At 33.3% G+C, this 20024-nt stretch overlaps 3 protein-coding genes, 1 non-coding gene and 2 pseudogenes across 4 annotated transcripts; 4 read left to right on the top strand and 2 right to left on the bottom strand.

Annotated features, from left to right (window-relative positions):
* The first annotated feature begins 756 nt into the window (after positions 1–756).
* Positions 757–4803, top strand: LOC120206112 (annotated as a pseudogene).
* A 1366-nt stretch (positions 4804–6169) lies between these two features.
* LOC120206111 (NDR1/HIN1-like protein 1) lies at positions 6170–7015 on the top strand. Its single transcript, XM_039205860.1, has one exon. The coding sequence runs from the start codon at positions 6234–6236 to the stop codon at positions 6867–6869; it is 636 nt and encodes a 211-aa protein (XP_039061791.1). The 5' UTR covers positions 6170–6233; the 3' UTR covers positions 6870–7015.
* A 4324-nt stretch (positions 7016–11339) lies between these two features.
* On the bottom strand, positions 11340–11434 carry LOC120206124. Its single transcript, XR_005524083.1, has one exon. It is a non-coding gene; the product is annotated as a small nucleolar RNA snoR109 (small nucleolar RNA).
* A 1792-nt stretch (positions 11435–13226) lies between these two features.
* On the top strand, positions 13227–15532 carry LOC120206109 (putative uncharacterized protein DDB_G0285119). The gene is made up of 3 exons (XM_039205858.1): positions 13227–13666; positions 14758–14916; positions 15156–15532. The coding sequence occupies exons 1-3, from the start codon at positions 13262–13264 to the stop codon at positions 15216–15218; spliced, it is 627 nt and encodes a 208-aa protein (XP_039061789.1). The 5' UTR covers positions 13227–13261; the 3' UTR covers positions 15219–15532.
* Positions 15533–15676: 144 nt separating this feature from the next.
* On the bottom strand, positions 15677–17183 carry LOC120205906 (annotated as a pseudogene).
* Positions 17184–17470: 287 nt separating this feature from the next.
* On the top strand, positions 17471–18318 carry LOC120205831 (mediator of RNA polymerase II transcription subunit 11-like). The gene is made up of 3 exons (XM_039205623.1): positions 17471–17674; positions 17774–17890; positions 18074–18318. The coding sequence occupies exons 1-3, from the start codon at positions 17621–17623 to the stop codon at positions 18248–18250; spliced, it is 348 nt and encodes a 115-aa protein (XP_039061554.1). The 5' UTR covers positions 17471–17620; the 3' UTR covers positions 18251–18318.
* Positions 18319–20024: the final 1706 nt, after the last annotated feature.

Here is a 20024-nt window from a genome sequence, read left to right as displayed (position 1 = left end):
CTCTGCTCCTTCCATCGATATTTTAGGTTCAAGAAAGTATGCTTTCTTCTGCTTCAGATTTTATTTTGAGCGGTTATTTTTGTTCTTTGCCTTGTTAAATTAGGAATAGCTGGTTTCCTTTCTGGGTTTGCGTTATTTGATTCAGTTATGTAAAGTTATTAGCGTAAGAGTTTGAACAGAGTTCTGTTTTCTTAAAGCTCCTGCTCGAATCTGGAATTGGAGATCTCATATCTTGTTCATGGAAAGCTTAATGAGAATAGTATATATGTATATTTTGTAATTAGTTAATTTTCTTGGTGTAGGTATTGTTTTCATGATTTGAATCCATGAAACTCTTGCTTGGACCAAATCAATACTTGTCTTCACTTAATTGGTTTGTGTCTAGTTTTAAAGTGAAGTAGTTAAAGGTTTGAATTACCTAGCTTCAAGAAAAAATAAAGACGTGGTATCCTCCCGTTGGAATATCACTATTGGACCCAAAGTTTGAGTGGAACACCTGATTCCAAAACCATTGTTGTCTTTTACTTTCCATTAAAAAAACATAGTGCTTTCTATTTATTACCTTTTGCCCTCTTCGTGAGATTTGAGTTGAGTGAAATAATAGATACAGAATTATGAAATATGATATTTACAATGTTTGCCTGTATAGAAGTTTTATCTGTTTGAACCAGTACGTGCTTTCTGTCTATTTGTTAGCTTTGTTAATTGGCGATGACTTTGCATTTCATGCGTTAGGTGTGTCTAGTCTATGTTGAAGTGTGTTTTAGAAAGAAGAAATGGTCAAAATGCTTGCATATTTAAGGTATGTTATGTGCCTATGTTATTTGGCAAAGTGGTTTTTCTTTAACTAGTTGATTGTAGCTTTTCTGCTGGATCCTGGCCCTGTTATTTGCCTAGATTCCATCCTTTCTTAACACCAATTCGTCTTCTATGTATCACTTGGCTCCATACAATTTTTCATGTTTGTTTCATTAAGTCCCAGTTGTCATCTCTTGGAAGAGGGTGTAATTTGGCAGCTCAGGCAGCAATTTTTTTTCCCTGCAACATAAACATATGTTTGTTTTCCCTCGACGATTGACATTAAAGTAAAGAACCATGCAAAAGGAGAATAATACAGCCCACTCATCGGCAACTACTTCTCGGGTTCGGCACCGTAAACGATCTAATGAGGTTGGTTACTCAAATGTCGATGTGTGGGTGGTTTTTTTTTTCAGTGGTCATAGATTCTTGTTGCTGTCACATTTGTAAAGGATATTTCCATTTGCAAGAAAGGTATTTCTTTTAATTTCTTAAAATTGAAATATGCTATCAGGTTATTCCAGAACCTAGCGAAGCAAATGGTGGAAAATTGCTTGTTGACTACAATAACAAATACAAATCAATGTGGATTCGGACATACTCAACTGTCTGGATGATTGGGGGTTTTGCATTAACCGTCTACATGGGTCATCTCTATATTACTGCTATGGTGATGGTTATCCAAATATTTATGGCAAAAGAGTTATTCAATCTACTCAGGAAAGCAAATGAAGATACGCATCTTCCAGGTTTTAGGCTGTTAAATTGGTTAGAATACTACCTTTTCTTTCAATGTCCTCCAAGATTTTTCATTCCTTAAAAGAATCTTACTAGCATCTTTTTTTCACTTCATTATAATGTATTTAGCTTTGCTTTTATGGGCACAGGCACTTCTTCCTCACTGCAATGTTGTTTGTATATGGTCGCCTACTCAATCAACCACTTGTCAATACCGTAACTTCAGATAAATTTTTGTATCAGTTTGTCAGCAGCCTTATCAAGTATCATATGGCTATTTGTTACTTCTCGTACATTGCAGGTTGGTTAAGCATATATTTTATGTTTTCAACTGAAAGCATGGAGGATTAATCATGTCAAGCATTCATCAATTAATATCTTAAATTTCTCTTTGGAACAAAGTGGGACTGGATGTTCTTTCCTGTGAATATCTTTATTGTTTTCTTATATGTTAGATGGTTTCTTAACTGTTATATGGTGATTGCACCTTTAAATTCTCTTCTTTTTCATATAAAATAACCTATATAACCATTTATATCGTTATATTTTTTGTTTTCGTTTCTTGGGATCAGGTTTTATATGGTTTATTCTTACATTGAAGAAGAAGATGTACAAGTATCAGTTTGGCCAGTATGCATGGACACATATGATTCTTATTGTGGTGTTCACGCAGTCATCCTTTACTGTGGCCAATATCTTCGAAGGAATATTCTGGTAAAACTTTTCTTTCTCAATCACCATTTTACTTAGATGTGCAAATATATATGTAATCATTCAAAATGAAATAAAGCAGAAAAGATCCATGTTCTTTAATTTTTAATATATTCAATGTTGTCGGTACTTTCACTTTCTTGCTCTCTCTAATCTTCTTATTTTTCCAGGTTTCTTCTTCCAGCATCGCTTATCATTATCAATGACATTTTTGCTTACATATTTGGTTTCTTCTTTGGAAGAACCCCGTTAATCAAATTATCTCCAAAGAAAACATGGGAGGGGTTTATAGGAGCGTCTGTCACAACTATAATCTCGGCATTTGTGGTGAGCTTTGTTTTTCTTTTATGGAGTTGACTTCATCTTGTTTGTAGTTAGGGTTTCATTCATCATCCAATTTTACATCACACTAGTAACACATGTCGGAGAATGCAACAATCCAGGTCTCTATATAAATATTCGTGTTCAGCATCCTTTTAACTGTTCATTTTTAAAGTTCCAGGATTAGTGAAATGACATGTACTCTTAGCAATAAACCTGTGAAAATTCATCCTAATCCTGTAATCGAAAGATCTAATTTTAATGCCTTAATTACTAATCCTCTTTGCTCATTGTGCTCTTATAACAGGAACCCACGAACCTTTAATGAAACAAGAAAGCTTTGTTATTTGCCTTTCATTTTTGTTAGATTTTCATCCCAGTATGCCTGCATTAACATGGAGTGAGTTTTTGCATATGCAGCTTGCGAATATCTTGGGTCGTTTCGAGTGGCTAACCTGTCCCAGGAAGGTAATTACTGTATTCAACCTATTATCCTTTGATCCTTTAAGAAGTATGCATGTTTCTTTTTCAGAAAATTTAGGATGTTAGGGTAATGATTGCAGGATTTATCAACTGGTTGGCTTCTTCAATTTCCATTAGTTTGAATGGTTGTCACCTCAGCTCAAAGTACTCGGATCTCTTTAGGTCCCATTGTCAAACTTGAAGGCCAGGAACTTTGTTATGGATAGGTTTAAAAGTCAACTGTGTCATTAAGGTGTGAATGTAAATTTTCCAGTTACAATGCTCCATCACTTGCAGTTTACTTGGAAAGAGATCTCTATTTTGCCGGTGCAATGGCATGCTTTATGCCTCGGTTTGTTTGCATCAATTATAGCACCGTTCGGGGGCTTTTTTGCTAGTGGTTTTAAAAGAGCTTTCAAGATCAAGGTACAAACTTCTTTCATATTTCATTTTCAGATTTCGGCATAGCTTTCCTTTGATACCAAATAAAGTATCAAATGTTAACTCCGCTATGAATATTGTGACAGGATTTTGGTGATAGTATACCGGGACATGGTGGAATTACAGATAGAATGGATTGCCAGGTGAGAAAATTGAGACTTTTTATCCTTCGTTCAATGTTTAAGCCTTTAAAACTAAGTTTTCACCACATTTTTTATACGCACTTTTCTCAACTCGAGCTTTTTCCAACAGCAATGTTAAACTAGCCCCGAGTTAAAAGATTTTGTATTTTGGCTGTAACGAACTGAGATTCGTTCATCTAAATCATAATGTAGATGGTGATGGCGGTATTTGCATATATCTATCTCCAGTCATTTGTTGTACGTGAGGGCATCTCAGTTGATATGATCTTGGACCAGGTAAAAATCTTCATGCGGTTTTCTTGTTTTCACTTTGGTCCTTCCATATTAGTACTGCTACACTCTAAATCGTTTGGACTTTTCATTTTTCTTAAAGCACCCATGTTTGAAACTTGTATCAAACACGTGGATGTAGGGATATGACATATAAGGATCATCCGAATATTTGAAAAAATTTAGAGCAGTTTGATGATACATGTATCCGACACTTACACCTGAGTTTGAGTGATACAGGTCACAACTAGTATAAGCATAGATACATGGCGTTCGTTGCCATGCAGATGTTAACAAACCAAGTACATGAAAAATCTTTAAAAAGTCTAGTCATACCTAGGCTCGACACTTACACCCAAGTCCAAGTAACATATGCTACAACAAGTATAAAGCATAGATAAGTTGTACGTGATATTTGTTGCCATGCATATATCAACAAATTAAATACAGGAAAAATCCCAGAAAAGCCTGTCCGTATCCGTATCTGCTACTCACACCTAAGTTCAAATAATATAGACTACCAGTAGTATAAGCGTAGATAGGTCATACATGCTGTTTGTACGCAGATAATTACAAAACCAAAGACATGAAAAATACTAGATAAGTCTACCCATCCACATATCTGACACTCATACCCGAGGCGTAGATAGTTATACATGGTGTTTGTTGCTATGCAGATAATGGCAAGCCTTAGTTTGGAGGAACAACAAATTCTTGTGATGAAGCTTGGGCAGATCTTGCAGGAAAGAGTTGGATAATTTTAAAATGTGATTGGCTTATGATCATGTGTGTGTGCAAATTACAGTGGCTCTTCCTTTCCCCAACCTGTATTATCTTATAACAACAGACAATGATGCTTCTGTACACGGTGTTGTGTCATATTCATATTTTTAGGAAAAGAGGTATAGTTTCTCAGCTCGCTCTGTACATTCAGTTTATGTTAGTTCAATTATGGTCAATTACTTTAACTAATGTATCTGAAACGTGATTTTTTACTAGTGTCGCTTTTGTTTTTGGTCTTTCTAATTTTTTTTTTGTTTAATGGCTCTTTTTTCCTTATATTTTATACTAATTATCAGTTTGACCCCTGTATTATTATTTTTTCTTCAGTTTGTCCTTTATACTATTATCCTATCTAAAGCTTCGCCCCATTACCATAATGGTTTAAAAAATATGACATGGCCTAATTAGAACATGCCATGTAATAAAAACATTAAATGATCTTTAAAAAGAAAACTATTTAAATATTAAAGAATCCTTAAATTTATTCAAAAATTTAAAAAAAATTAAAAACTCAATTTTTTAGAAGTTTAGGAAAATTTCAATTTCTTTTAAATGTTAAAAGTAAATTAAACATATAATTGTAATATTTAGATTATTTTTTAATAGTATATTATAAAATAGCATTTGTTTAATTTTTTTAGTCACTAATAACACACAGATCTTGTAGATGTATTTATTCAAATTGGCAATTTTTTAGGGAAAATAATATCATTTTAAACCTCTAAAATCGGTTAATAAATCCTTTTTAGAAATCTTTAAAATATACTGAACATGTAAAAAAAATGTGGATGGGGAAGAAGTAAATAGTCTATTACAAAGCTGGTTCACAATCTTAATAAACATATATGTTCAGAATGCAAGAATTTGGATATTAATTGTGACGTATTAATTATTTTAAAAATTTGGTAAAAAAATCGCATGGATTAATATATTTTATAATTTACTTCTCTCATAGAAAATATACACGTGTACAACAATACACGTGGCGCAATATTCTTAAATGGGCACATGTGGGGACGGGATTTCTACTAAAGTGGCTACCAAAAATAAAGTAAAATAAAACCCTAGTTTTTAGTAATTACACCAAGTTAGGATGTGCAATTTTTTATTATAAAAAATATAAAATTATTTTAAAAAATTAAATTTAGTTTATTTATAAATGATCTGAATTTAAATTTATACTAATTATTTATATAAATTTAAATACAAATTCATTAAAGATAATGTGACCTAAATATTCTTTGAAATAAACATATTCTCTATTGTTATACTCTCAAATTAAATTTAAATCAACAAATTTACATTAACGTATATAATATAAATTTAAATAATAGACATCTAAAAATATATAAGGATTTTTAAAGTGTACGAATCCAAAAATAAATAAATTAATAATTATAAATATTCAAATTCCGAATTAGTTATTTCATTTTATACTTTAATATAAATAACACCCAACACCGTGCACATTTCGTTATACAAAATTACAAACAAAAAAGCAGCCAATAGTCTCTACACACTCTTTTTCTCCCTTAATCCTTTCTCTCTCGCCTTTTTCTATCCACCATGACGGCCAAGGACAAGGATTGCGGCAACCACGGGAAAGGCCGCCGGAGACTGATCCGAAGTATCATCGCTTGCCTCCTAGTCTTTCTCCTCATCGTTCTCATCACAATCCTAATCATATGGGCCGTCCTCCGCCCCACCAAACCCCGGTTCCTCCTCCAAGACACCACCGTTTACGGCTTCAACGCCTCCACCTCGAATTTCCTCACCTCCAATTTCCAAGTCACCGTATCGTCTCGAAACCCGAATGACCGAATCGGTATCTACTACGACAGGCTCGTCATCTACGCCACTTACAGGAACCAACAAATCACCCTTCGGACATCACTCCCTCCGACAAACCAGGGTCATAACGAAGTCAGTGTCTGGTCTCCTTTCGTGTACGGCAACATGGTCCCTATAGCTCCCGATTTCTCGGCGGCTTTGAAGTACGAACAAGCTGCCGGCTCGGTTTACGTGGTGATCAAGATTGATGGACGGGTGAGATGGAAGGTTGGGACCTTCGTTTCGGGAAGATATCATCTTAACGTCCGATGTCCGGCTCGTATTACTTTCGGGAGAAAAAGTAAAGGAGTTTCCGTCGGAGAAAACGCTGTTAAGTATCAGCTCGTCACCCGGTGCAGCGTTACTGTGTGAAGACCGATCAAGACGATGAAGAAGAACAGGCAACTAACACCGTCAAATGTATCCTTTTTAGTATATTTATTTATTTATTTTTCCTGATAAGAGAATGGAAATTGTAGATTTTGCTAAAGAATAAATTAACAAAATAAGAATTAATTTTCGATGGATTGATATTGAACAATTAGTGGAGGTGCGGTCTATTTTAAATGAACTTATAAGTGAGTAATTAAGAAGAATTTTCTATTTTTTAGACTTTAAGTTTAAATAATTGTGTATGTGATATGTGTTGTTAATAAATGATAAATATTATGAATAGATATTATCTTATAATTATCTCAAATTATTTCAAAAAATTAGTTAATAAATAATCATTAAAATTTTACCTAAATGTTGTAAAATTATTATTATATATTATAAAATAATGATGATTTTTTATATGTTTAAACATAATTTTATAATAGTTTAATGTGTTTTATTGTTTATTTTGTATTAGTTTGATAAGATTTAATAATTATTTTATAATAGTATAAAATGATTATAAGGTAATATTTTTTTAATTTTTTAAAAATCATTGATAATATCAATATATTCGACAAACGTAACTGTTTGAATCCAAGAGACCTCTAGGAAAAACAACACTCTTCTTAATCACTAAGATCACTCAATTAATTCAGATTATGCATGTCCATTATGAGATATTTCTATTCGCAACAATAAGATTTAAGCTTCTTACTTTAAAGGAGGTAGCATCATATTCTACTAAAACAATAGATATTTAATTATGTAGGTTTTATTTATTAATATATCTTTTTATATTTTTAGAAAAATCATTTTATAGGTTTTAAAAAATAAAAGTTAATTAATTGAACAAAAGTCTAGAAATAATTTAGCCCATCAATTAATTAAGGTAGTGGGTGGTTGTAGAACACAAGTGGCCTAACATCTGAATAGACAAGAAACAAGATAAGGATGCGTTGAAGCCGTCGGATTTGTTGTATGCCACACATATGCATTTACTCTTTTTCCTTTTCTACTCTATAGTTGTACCTATAAACTTAGTGATGAAACGAGGGTGTTTAAAAAGCTCAATATTTCTTTTTTGGAGTTTTATATTTATATTTATATTTATATTTATTAAGTTTTAAATATACAAAAAGTGTCCAATATATGTTCGTTTTTCTAGTTTAATATTTAATGTTTATTTCGTTTTAGTGTGGTGCCTAACGTTTCATTCTGTTATTCAAAATGGGTCAAGCCATGATAGACCGTTAATTTCTTCCATTAAATGACACGTGTCATAATCTGATAATTTTAAATTTTTTATATAAAATTAAAAAATAAAATTATATATTTTTAAAAAAGAAAACACATAAATTTTGAAATAAACCCAAAACTTTGAAAACTTTTATTTCAACCCCTAAACCTACACCGCCCGCCACCCTTTGCCGTCGACGAAGCTCCATCCTATCTCACCTCCCCCCCGATGACCAAACTCTTTATGAAATCGTGACTGATCAACGGTCGATCGACCGTGAATCTACGTTTTATACCCCACGAACCCTAGGATAAAAATCGCAATCCCAAGCGATTTTGACGGCCAATTGACGACAACTACGGTGACTTATAACTATGATGATGACAAGGACTACGTCGACGGTGATGGTCATGGACGGAAAGGGCGGCGGCGGTGGCGGGTTAGTGTTAGGATTTGAGGATTTTATAGATTTTGAGGCTTTTTTGTAATTTAAAACAAATAAGGGTTTTTAATATAATAATATTTTAATATATTTTTTAAAAAAAAATCAAAAATTACAAGATTGTGACACGTGTCACTTAACGGATAAAACTAATGGTCCGTCACGGCTTGACCCATTTTAAATAACGGAATGAAACGTTAGGCACTAAACTGAAACGAAATAAACGTTAGGCACTAAACTGAAAAAACGGACATATATTATGTACCTTTTGTATATTTAAACCTTTTATTGATAATTTAATTTAGTATATTTAAAACTTTAATATATATATTTTTAAAAAAGTTTACACCCTCAATGTAAAATCTAAAATTATGTTTATATAGATTACTAAGAAAGAGTTAAGTTTGAATAGATGAGAATGTATAACATCAATAATATATTTGGTTTTATAGATAACATAAGTAATAATCACAATATAATGAAAAATAGTATATAGGTTTATATGAAAAATTTTGAAATAAGAAAATCTACCAATGTGTAACATATTTCATTATAATTGACATTACATTATAAGAGATTTATATGAAATCACATTAAAAAAATTATCAAATAGATCGTATTATGAAAATTATAAATTAACTTAAATAAAATTTGAATTATAAACTTTAATATTTAAAAATCAATAATAGCTTTGGAGCTGTTCACAAATGGAATTGAAATTATGGTCCACTTTAGTTTTCACTCGACCTAATAATAACGGCGTGTTAGATCCTTACTTTAATTTAATCAAAATTTCAGTCCCACCAAAGCATGTTTATGATTATACTATTATACAAGGTATGATATGGTATATTAATTTTAAAAAAATAAAAGATCACTAATATTTGAGTAATTTTTAATTTTTCCTACTGAAGTTTTAAACCTAACAAATTGGTCACTAATATTTTGATTTGTAACCAATTGATCATTAATTTTATCAATTTGTAACAAATTGGTCACTTGATGTTAACAATCGTTAACTTGGGTGATAGAATGCTGATATGACATGTTAAACGGTTTTACCACACAAGCCATCCATCTTTTGATTCTCCTACACCGTGGCAACACAGTTGCAAAATTCATTTGATTAACATGCCATATAAGCATATCGTCACTCAAGTTAACAGCTATTAATGTTAGTGATTGATTTGTTACAAATTGATAACGTTAGTGACCAATTTTTTATTTTAAAACTTTAGTGGGTAAACCAAGAACTTACTCAAATATTAGTGACCATTTGTGTAGTTTACCCAAAATAAAATTAAATGGTAAACTATAAGGATGGTCCTTCATGTTTTTGGTCCATTTGATTTTGGTCATAAAATTTGTTTTAGTCCCTTGCTTTATCATTCCGTTTAATTTTGGTCCCTAACTATTAACTTCCATTAATCCATTAACGAAATTATGAGTTAACAATTAAAAATTAAAAATAATCCAAGTGTCTTCTTCCTCTTCCTCTTCCTCTTCCTCCTCATTATTCGTTTATATAGAGCTCTCATGTATTAATTATTTAGGTTGTATATTTAACATCGAGAGGCATTGAACCACATTATGCATAGACATTTGTTTTACTTGGTCAATCTGATTGCTGTAGATGAAGGGTTTATGTATTTTTGTTTCTGATTAGCTGCTTTAGATTGTGCTATGACTTTATTATACGTATACTGATTCAACTCTCACTATAGGCAGGAACTGACATTAGCAAGGAAGAGAAAATACAGCTTGGGGTGTTTCTCTGATGGCTGGGTACCAATCTCTCCATAAAATAAAAGATGATTGTTGATCCTTTGTGTAATAGGATCTTCGAAGTGATATGATAGGTCTAAATTCTTGATTGCTGCATCGATTGCACTTGTATTAGTGAAAAAAACTGCTCTCATTTATGGGCTCAAATATTTTTCTAGTCTCAAGTCTCAACTCATCTAGCGCTGCTACTATGAATGCTTTTGAGTTTTAAATGCTTATTTCTACGTTTAAAAGGTTTCATGGTTTCACAAGCCAAATGATTCAAAGGTTTAACAGATAAATTATTTAAAAAATTCTTTACTGGTTTTAAATGCTCATTTATACGTTTAACAGGTTTCATAATAACTTTAAATAATTTAAACAAGCGAATTTTCTAAAATATGTATTTAAAACTTATTTAATTAAAAAAATTAAAATATTTTTTGTATATTTTTATTAATAATAAAATTTAAATAATAATAAATTAAAGTTAAAGAAAATTAAATAATGAAAAATGGATAAATGACATATTTAAGATTTAAGATTTTAAGGGAGTATATACATTCCATTTTGATATCGATTGTAACTTTGTCATGGCATTGGTCGGATATGCATATACAACTCATTTTACATTTCCATGAATAAATAGAATTAGTTTTAAATATTTCTTCATTTTAAATTTTTTGATGCCGATTTTATCATATATTTATTTCTTATAATTATTTAGTTTCAATAATGAAACCTAAGTCCCGGCGATGCATTAACGCAAACACTTTCTGGGCAAAAAAGTGTCAAACTCGGCAACAAGAACTTAAATATTTCTCAGAAATCCAATGAGTTATAGTCACCGATAGACGCAAAACTGCAGATAATCAAAGCAGTCTGCCTGGAAAGTGACCAAAGTTTCGCTGTTAGAGAAGGGTCTCTTGAAATAGCTAAATCCTATGCTATTCCCTCTTCTCTCCCCTTCTCAAAATCCACAAAAAAAAAAGAGAGAAAAAATCAATAAAATATAAATTTGAAATGTGTGAAGTTCGGTAAGCAGATTATTCGACGGAGAACGATAACCGGCCAGTTAACTTCACAGCCGATTTGATTTAAATATAGCTACAGCCGCATTGGCAAGACAAGATCGAGGGCACTGTTTTGATTCAAGCCCTTTACCTTGGTACATGTAGCTTCAGTGATCTTCGTGGTTTCTGTTCTTTAAACAGAGAAATTATATTATAAAAGCGCAGACTTTTACATGCGAAAGCTGTGCATCGCGAGAGAAACTGATAACGAAGAGATATAAAGAGAACGGCCGCTACTGCCTTTTGTAAAACCCTGGATGCTGAGATGTGTATTGTTATGTTTATATAGGGAAAAGCTAAACGCGAGTGGGGATTCGGAATGGAGGTGGAGATATCTCAGCCGTATATCTATAGGGTATGATGATGTAATTTGCTTTTGGTCAAGTTGACCCAATTTATCCTTTAAAGCGATTTAACTAAATATTTGTATTGATATTATATTATTTTTAAAATATTATTTGACATATTAATTAAGATAAAATAATATATTGAATATCACTCAACTTTAAGGTTTTTTATTTATTAAGCGCATGTTATTATAAATTAATTTTTGTTTGAAATACTCTAAAATATCTGACAATAAACATTTGATCATAATTACAGTCGTTAGTGTTTGAACCTATGACCTCAAGAAACAACAACGATTCTTTTAACCACTAAAGTAAGTTGGTTCGTGCACTCAACTTTAAGTTTTCTATCCTTGTTATATTGAATTTTAAATTGCTTTAATTTTAGTATTAAATTTAAATTAAAGTTTAATTAAAATATTATATTGAAAGAATGCATCTTCTCTTTTAAATTTTCAAACAAACTCATCCAAAAACCTTAAATTTGAGGAAGCTTCTAAACGCTCAAAATAATAAAATTTTTATGATTACTTTGGTGAGATTTTAGAAAAATCTAAATTAATAAAATGATTTAGGCGAGTTGTGTAGTAATTAATGTGGTCGCAGAGACATTAAAAGTTGACAATTTTTCAGAACGACTAAAAAAATAAGTAAAAGAAACAATTTTTTTATGAAGAAGATGAAGAGCAAAAATTAACGAGTTCCCTAATTAAAGCCTCCTCGAGGAGGGTTTGGAGGGATAACGTTCCTTTTTTTAAAGCCTCTCCGAGGGAGGTTTGAAGGGGTAAAGTTTATTTTTTCTTCTAGCTTTTCGCTTGCGCAAAAAACAAGAAAGAAATTTAAATGGAATTTTGTTTTTCGTCTGTAACATATCATTTGTTGTATCTCGTATGGAACTATCTTCTTCACCTTTGAACTTGAAACAAACTTCATTGTTTAGATTGGAACGTTCTAAAATTCAATAATAAAATCAATACACAACATAAAGTTCAATGATATTTGATATCATTTGTCCTCTTAGTTATATTAATAATATGTTAGAGCTTAATTCGAATAGTTTTCAAATTCATATATTCTAGTTCGATATTAGATATTGAACTTATTATAAAAATATTTTAACAACAATATTTTAAATAATTTTGTATTTTTATTGATCAAATATTGTAATTTTATATTTCGACGATATCGAATTCATTAAGTGGTCTAAGTGGTTAAAAAGAGTGTTGTTATTCCTTGAAATCCTAAATTCAAATAACCGTATTTATAAAGTGGATGTACATTATCAATAATTAAAAAAATTATGAATATATTATATATTATAATGATCCCAAACTATTAAAAAATAACTTTAATAATACTATTCCTAGTAAAATTAGCGATGCATTTATGGGTTCTAATATTGCAAGCCGAAGCCTGACTCCGACCCGAACCTTAGAAACATAAAGGCACAAAGGAAACCAATCCACTTGTCCCCTTTGTGGGAAAGAGAGAAATCCACACGAAAGATAGAAACAAAGAAAATTATGTTTAACAATAGAACCGAGTCACAGCGAATTCGAAACCGATCTGACGCAAACGAATCAATGGAAGGAGTGGGGGCTCGATTCGGGCGATCCTCTACTCGGTACGGACCCGCCACGGTGTTCACTGGACCGGTCAGGAAATGGAAGAAGAAATGGGTCCACGTTTCCCCCTCTAACACCGGCAGCAGCAACACCAGTAATCACTCTTCCAATAATAATAATACTAATAATCACCACAGCCCCAACGGTACTTCTAACGGTAAAAACGTCTCTCATCTCCTCCTTTTTAAATGGACCCCTTTATCACAAAGCCAAAACAACACCAGTAGCAACAACGATTCTTCCAAGGACGATGATGTGGCGGCGCCCCAGGAGCCTCCGAGGCGGAAATTTAAATACATTCCGGTATTCTCTTCCTTGGGTTTTCATCAATTTTGAATTTTGCTTCTCTTTTTTTACTTTGTTTTTTGGAGAATTGAGTTTTCTGGCTGAGAATTAGGATTTGATTTGTCTGTCTTTTGTACAGTTGGTTGATCTGTTAGCTGCTTTTAAGGTTGTGGAAAACAATTTGCAAATGGTTTTTTAGGGAATGTTTTTGATCAATGATTGATAATTTAGAAGATGAATGTTTCTCGCGTAAATTGTTGTTCACTACTATGTTACTCGGACTCCGGTGTGAGTGTTAAAATTATGGTATGTATATGTACACGGGTTTAGATTTTTCCAAGTTTTTCCATATGCATACGTCTGACAGAGTATTTTAAGAAGAAAATGATTAGTCCGAGCAGCATAGGTTCACTACATTTCGGCATGGCCTTGATGCATTGGATTCTCCGTTTCTGCTTCACTATTGTTAGTTTTATAATTTAGTAAAAATCTGTTCCTAAAACCATAGCTTGCTTCTCAACTGCACTGCTAATATGAAAATTATGCATAAGGTTACAAATTGAGCTGCTCGTTATCCTCATGCACATAGAGAGTCCAAGTCCGAGTTATGGAAAGCTTTTGAAACCAACAATATGTTAGTTGCTATAAGAGGACCAAGAATAGTATCTGATTTTTGTTTTCTGGCTTATCGAACTCTAGTGACACCCTATGTAGTTGCTATAAGATGAGCACAGTCGTGGTATTGCTTAGACGTATCTGATCCAATCTAGAATGTGAAATTATAGTAGCATGATACATGGCATGTGAAAATGTTATTGACAGCCAAACCCACACCGCATGCATTTACACCAAATACCTTCAAAGTTCACATTGTACAATTTGTTGTTTGGGCTGTATTTGTATTGCTTGCATGAGCATGATGCATAATGTTTTTATCTTTGTTCATAACAAACACTGAGAACGGGTGCTTTCTGGTAATTGTAGTTCGAATAGACTAACATTCACAGGTTTGTAAGACTGCTTTGTATAACCATTCCAGGTGGAAATGAGCTCTAATATCAGTTCAGATTGTTAGGTCTTATGATTATTTTGACTGCTTGAACATGCAGATTGCTGTGCTAGAAGAACAGAAAAATGAAGCTGCTGAAAACATTGACGATGAAGCTAAACCGAGGGAGGATGACCCTAGTGCTGCAGAGCCAGCTTCCAGGAATGATGGTTTTGACGAAAAACCTGACATCAATGACGCACCTATGGACGAAAGTCAGGTGAGCGGCAAACTGTCATTCTAGATACTTTCATAGATGACCGACTTCATTGAGAAACTAGTACATAAAACATAAATGATAAATGGCATTCATTGCGCTGACTTATAGAGAGTGTTGATGAAACTGAATCCAATTTGACTTTTGTAGCACTATTTTCATTTGTTATGATTAGTCTCACAACAATGACTGAATATTTTTCCTTTTGAGTCTAATGGCTCAACTCCAATTCTGTATCTCAGGAGGATACTAAAATAGTGCGGCAAGATCTGAACGAAAGCGCTTTGGATTTGAGTTTGGGTTGAATGGAACATATGGTGAGTCTAGTTCGAAAACAGATCGCAATGGACAGTTGGAAAGAGTGATATCGAGTAGCGGCTTGCGTGTCGTTTCAGCAAATAGATGGAGATGATAACTAGACATTAGCCTCCTCATTTACAGACTTTTCTTGAGATTCAATTTTCCCTTCGGCCTTCCAACTTGCAGTCCTTTGTCTTTAAGTTAGAGAACATTGAAATGGCTTGTCTTTCTACTTTTAGTTCCACACTGCATTTGTGAGCTGATTGCAACTTGTATTGATTGAGAACAGAATATACTGTTTGTTGTTTCCCCTGTGGACCTGCAGATATTTTATCAAATTACAAATTCCAACAACAGATCATTGCTTGAATAATTCAATTCCTCAGTACATTAATCAACGGTAAAACAAGAAGGCAAGATGACTGATATTGCCCAAGGAAACAGAGGACTTTGAAAGATTTGGTCATAATTCGTTTACATTAGCCGGCTCTGCCTTCGCCTTTGAAAGGAAATCATGTCTGAACATAGAGAAAAAAACATATAAATTGTGCATAAGAGAGCAACCTTGTGAAATAAATGGCAATAACAAGCAAGAACAGGAGAAAATATCATGGAAACAAAGCTAAAGAAACCCATCGTTTTACATATAAAGGCAAGTAGGTTCAGTTTTTTAGCAGACATCAGCTTCAAGTTGGAAGAGAACATATTATTTAGCCAGACATATTAAAACAAACATTAAATAAATGATTGAAATACTAAATATCTCTTTGCTTGCGCGGCCAATAGATTCGAAACATGTTGCAGAAGTTCAAACAAGGAGAGGGAAACAAATATCATCCGTTGCGTTGACTTACTGTACTTTTCGAGCTAGTTGTTATAAGCCTGTTCCAGCCATAAGCCCATAACAATGTTTACACTAAAGAGGTTCCAGTGTTTCTGCATTTTGAAATCACAGAATGACTTCGAATCAGAAACAAACCAAACCAAATCTACACAGCACAAAATCTAGGTCCGAATGTACATGTACGCAGTCCATTGTTCATATATTTCTCTTTGATAATGTTGAATTTCCGGAACTTTTAGAAGAAAGGTTGTCCAAGTAAGAATCATCAAACTTACAGGAGTGATTACATTGCTGTAGCGTGACCAGATAACTTCGGTGCAAGTAACCGCTGGGTACCAGAAAATAACACTCAGAAAACTAGAAGAGGAATGTAGCAGAGAAACTGTTAAAATGAGACGCAACAGATCGAACAACTGTTGAATGTATATATATAAAGAAACTACTACGAGAATCAAATAAGAGGCGGTAAGGCATTTGCAACACGAATAGAGTTACAATAAAGCTCGATGAGCATTACATACCTATTTGCTGAGGTAGGAAAGATTTTCTGGTGGCTTGGTGAAGTCAGCTACATTGGCTATGCTAATGCCCCATTTAAAGGTTGGAGCTCAAAAGTGAACTGATGAAAGAAACAAAAAGCCATTAGCTTATGTATGCTTTAAGAATTGATACTCGGAATCGAGCGAAAATCGATTATTTCAGCCTATTGTACTATTGATAGAGGGCTATCAGAAGCTCATAAAGAACTCACATCCACAATCAATTCTGTAATCTAAATGACAATCGCAGTTGCAACCATTCTTCACTCTCAATCATGTAAAATGTTGAATCCTATACTCATATTAAAAGGTCATGGACCAATAAAGAGAAACCCAAATCATCTACATCCAACATTAACTCATACAAAGCATGGATCTTGTCACTGAAAATTGATTCATTCGAAAAGAGGAAAAAGAAGAAGAAGAGAGATTCTGATTTCTTTAATTAATGGCAAAATGAGAGTAAAGGGTCCATTAATACAGACAGTTGATATGTAATTATCATCGGTATAAGAGTACATACGAGTCAACTCACTGGTTTTAGGGCCAGCTGGGTGATTCCATAGAGCTTGGAGGACGCCATGGACTCAACACTTTCACTATTCTTTCCTGAATGTTTGGTGTTTAACAGAAAAAAAATGGGATATTTGGTTGAGTCAGCAAATCTTGGTTGGTAGCTTATATGTGCTTCACGTGTTAGTTCGTTCTCCGAAGGCTAGCCCTAGCCAAAAGTATGTATCTTGTCAACTAAAGTAACAAAATATTACATAAATCAAAGTCTTTCTGTCATCTAGTTTAGATCCGAGTTATCACTTTAATGTCGATGGTTAATTGACAAAATGATCTTATTGATACGGACTCGGTTATAATATTTAAAGTTTGAGACCAATTTAGAATTAACGCAATAGTTTTAGAACTTCTAGTAGAATTATCCCATGGTCGCCGCGAGATTTATTTTGGAATTACGATTCTGAGAGGTGATTGAATTCAGTTTTGCTGTAATTGAAGAAGCAGTGATAGTTCCATGGATTCTCCCACTCAAAACACTTCCTTGCAGCGACTTCAAAATGTTGAGAAGGTACTTGATTAATTTCCACCCTTCGACTTCTTCAACGAAAAACTGCATTTTTCTTAGAGAAATTAGCTTCTTTTTTGTTGGTTTTTTGCTTTGACGCAGAGAATAGTTAGGGTTTTGGAGTTGGCGGGAGGTGTCATGGATGAACTCGCCACTCCAACAGGCCCAAGGAAAGAATTCATCAACAACCATTGCCGTGAATTCATGAAGATGATCAAGGTTTCTCCTTTCCTCCTATAGATCAATTTTTTAGCTTCATTGTGGTGTGTATCCGTTCTTCAGCTTGAATTGCCTGATAAACTTTAAGTTAGGGTTTAACTCGTTAATTTGGAACATTTGGATTGAATCGGAGCATTAATTGTAGTATTTAAGCATTAAATTTTCCTGTTTTGAAAAAAAAAGGACATCCAAATGACATTGAGGGATGAAATCAAGAGTGCTTGTGAGTATCGCCCCTTTGAGAAGTGCGATTACAGTTCGAGAATTTCAAACGAGATCTGTTGCAAGAAACTCAAATACATTCTCTCTCAGCTGGATTCGATGGAACAAACCATTGATGGATATCAAGCTACCATTTAAAGATAGATAGACTGTTTAATAGCCAGATAAGGTTAGTACCATCAATGCTTGCTTGAAAATTTTTCTTATTGGAACAGCAAGGCAAAGCCTGAATACTCTAATGTAATGCTTTCTCTTTCGTTTTAAAAAATTACACCCTTTGCTGGGATTTGCTTCTACATATTTGTATTTTCGTATTTTTTTATTGTACTAGGAATCAAATCGTTTCTCTCTGTTAACTTTGGTTACCTCAGTTCGTTTCTTAATTTGGAGGCTGTAATGAGCTTGTGCTACAGGTTCTTTTTCTTAAAACCATTCTGTTTGTTTGGGGTTTCACTATGAATGAAAGTGGAACCTTTAAAGCCACCCTGCTTAGATTGCCGAGATTCCGTGCATAGTTTGCTAACTGGTATGGTAACTCAGTGCTAACATATAAGTTAGCTCTGCACGTATAACACCCCAGTTAGTAATATAAACTTACTGATCTTTTTTTCATTTTTCCAATTTGAAGCAAAATAGAATCTGTTAAGTGATGTTAGTATGCTTGATTTGTCAATCAATTTTAGAGCACTAAAATTGGGAGAAACATAAGATAGAACCTTTCCTCTTGGGGCTGGCATTTGCTTACTGTCAGGAACTTTCCTGCAAATAAAATCTAGAAACCAACAGCAGAATATCAGAGAAGAAGAAGAAGAGATCAGACTGAGAGTTTGTTATATTTTCGATACCCCGTACCAAACATTTATTACATTATATATATCCTCCTTTACCTGCTGTAGAAATTACAAATAGAGCCCTCTAAGACCCTTGGTGGTTTTCTCATGTCATGCGTGACCCACTACGCACGTGATGTATTGATTGTAGCGGGTTTGTCTCCTGAGATCCTTGGTGTATAACAGATACATGTTAAGTAAGATTATAAATTGAGATAAATGTGATGATTCAATCATAAACCCTGTCTTTGTTTAACCATTGCGTTATTAGTATTATCATTAGTATTAGTCAGCAATGTGTCTGTGTGTATAATACATCAAATCAAGAGTGGTGTCTTAGGAAAGTGCATCTCCCCTCTTTGGTTTTTGGCTATAGCATAGCCTTTGGAGCTGTCCTTTTTTCGGAAAGAAAAATCAAATTTCATTGATATGAATAGCTTTACAGACTGAGAAAGGAGGCTAGCAACTAGCAAGGCCCACCCAGTACAAAGGAACCAAAGCCATTAAAAATATCGTGGAAAAAACTGTATGGCCACCCGACTTAAATTTAAGCCATGTCGACTGAAAACAAGGGTGAAGGTAATATTGTCGGTAGCAAAGTCTCCAGGATTTCATAGCCTACATAGTGTGGCAACAGCCACCAGATCGAAAGTCTCAATGTGGAACAATGAGACTTGTAGCAGACCAAGCAACCCGTGGAACCATCGCACCTTGTGACTCATATTAATGTTCCCGGTGTCGGCCAGCCGCAACAAAAAATAAACATTAATCCATAGGTAAGATGTACGTCTATGTATATGTCCCATCAATGGCATGCATGTGAATGAAGGGTTCTTATCTTAATTTTACTTTATTATTGAATTGCATGCATGTGATATCTTTACTTCTCTATTTTTCTTATATTTTCCAACGATTTCCAGGTTATTTTGTTTAGGGTAAACTACAATGGTAGTCCCCGAACGGTTAGGACATTTACATTTTGATCACCGAACTTTTGAAATTTGCATTAGTCACTAAACTCTTAATTCACTTTCATTACAATCCCTACCATTAACAAATGTGAAATTAACTACAACTGAGTT

This window comes from Hibiscus syriacus, unplaced genomic scaffold (genome assembly GCF_006381635.1).
Source record: "Hibiscus syriacus cultivar Baekdansim isolate YM2019G1 unplaced genomic scaffold, ASM638163v2 tig00013285_pilon, whole genome shotgun sequence".
Classification (NCBI taxonomy): domain Eukaryota; kingdom Viridiplantae; phylum Streptophyta; class Magnoliopsida; order Malvales; family Malvaceae; genus Hibiscus; species Hibiscus syriacus.
This window is presented reverse-complemented; position numbering and strand designations above follow the sequence as displayed.

Coding starts and splice junctions, on each gene's coding strand:
- LOC120206111 (XM_039205860.1), top strand. CDS start 6,234: ATGACGGCCAAGGACAAGGATTGCGGCAACCACGGGAAAGGCCGCCGG.
- LOC120206109 (XM_039205858.1), top strand. CDS start 13,262: ATGTTTAACAATAGAACCGAGTCACAGCGAATTCGAAACCGATCTGAC. Junction 13,667..14,757: donor GGAAATTTAAATACATTCCG/GTATTCTCTTCC, acceptor TTGAACATGCAG/ATTGCTGTGCTAGAAGAACA. Junction 14,917..15,155: donor CACCTATGGACGAAAGTCAG/GTGAGCGGCAAA, acceptor TCTGTATCTCAG/GAGGATACTAAAATAGTGCG.
- LOC120205831 (XM_039205623.1), top strand. CDS start 17,621: ATGGATTCTCCCACTCAAAACACTTCCTTGCAGCGACTTCAAAATGTT. Junction 17,675..17,773: donor GACTTCAAAATGTTGAGAAG/GTACTTGATTAA, acceptor GCTTTGACGCAG/AGAATAGTTAGGGTTTTGGA. Junction 17,891..18,073: donor AATTCATGAAGATGATCAAG/GTTTCTCCTTTC, acceptor TGAAAAAAAAAG/GACATCCAAATGACATTGAG.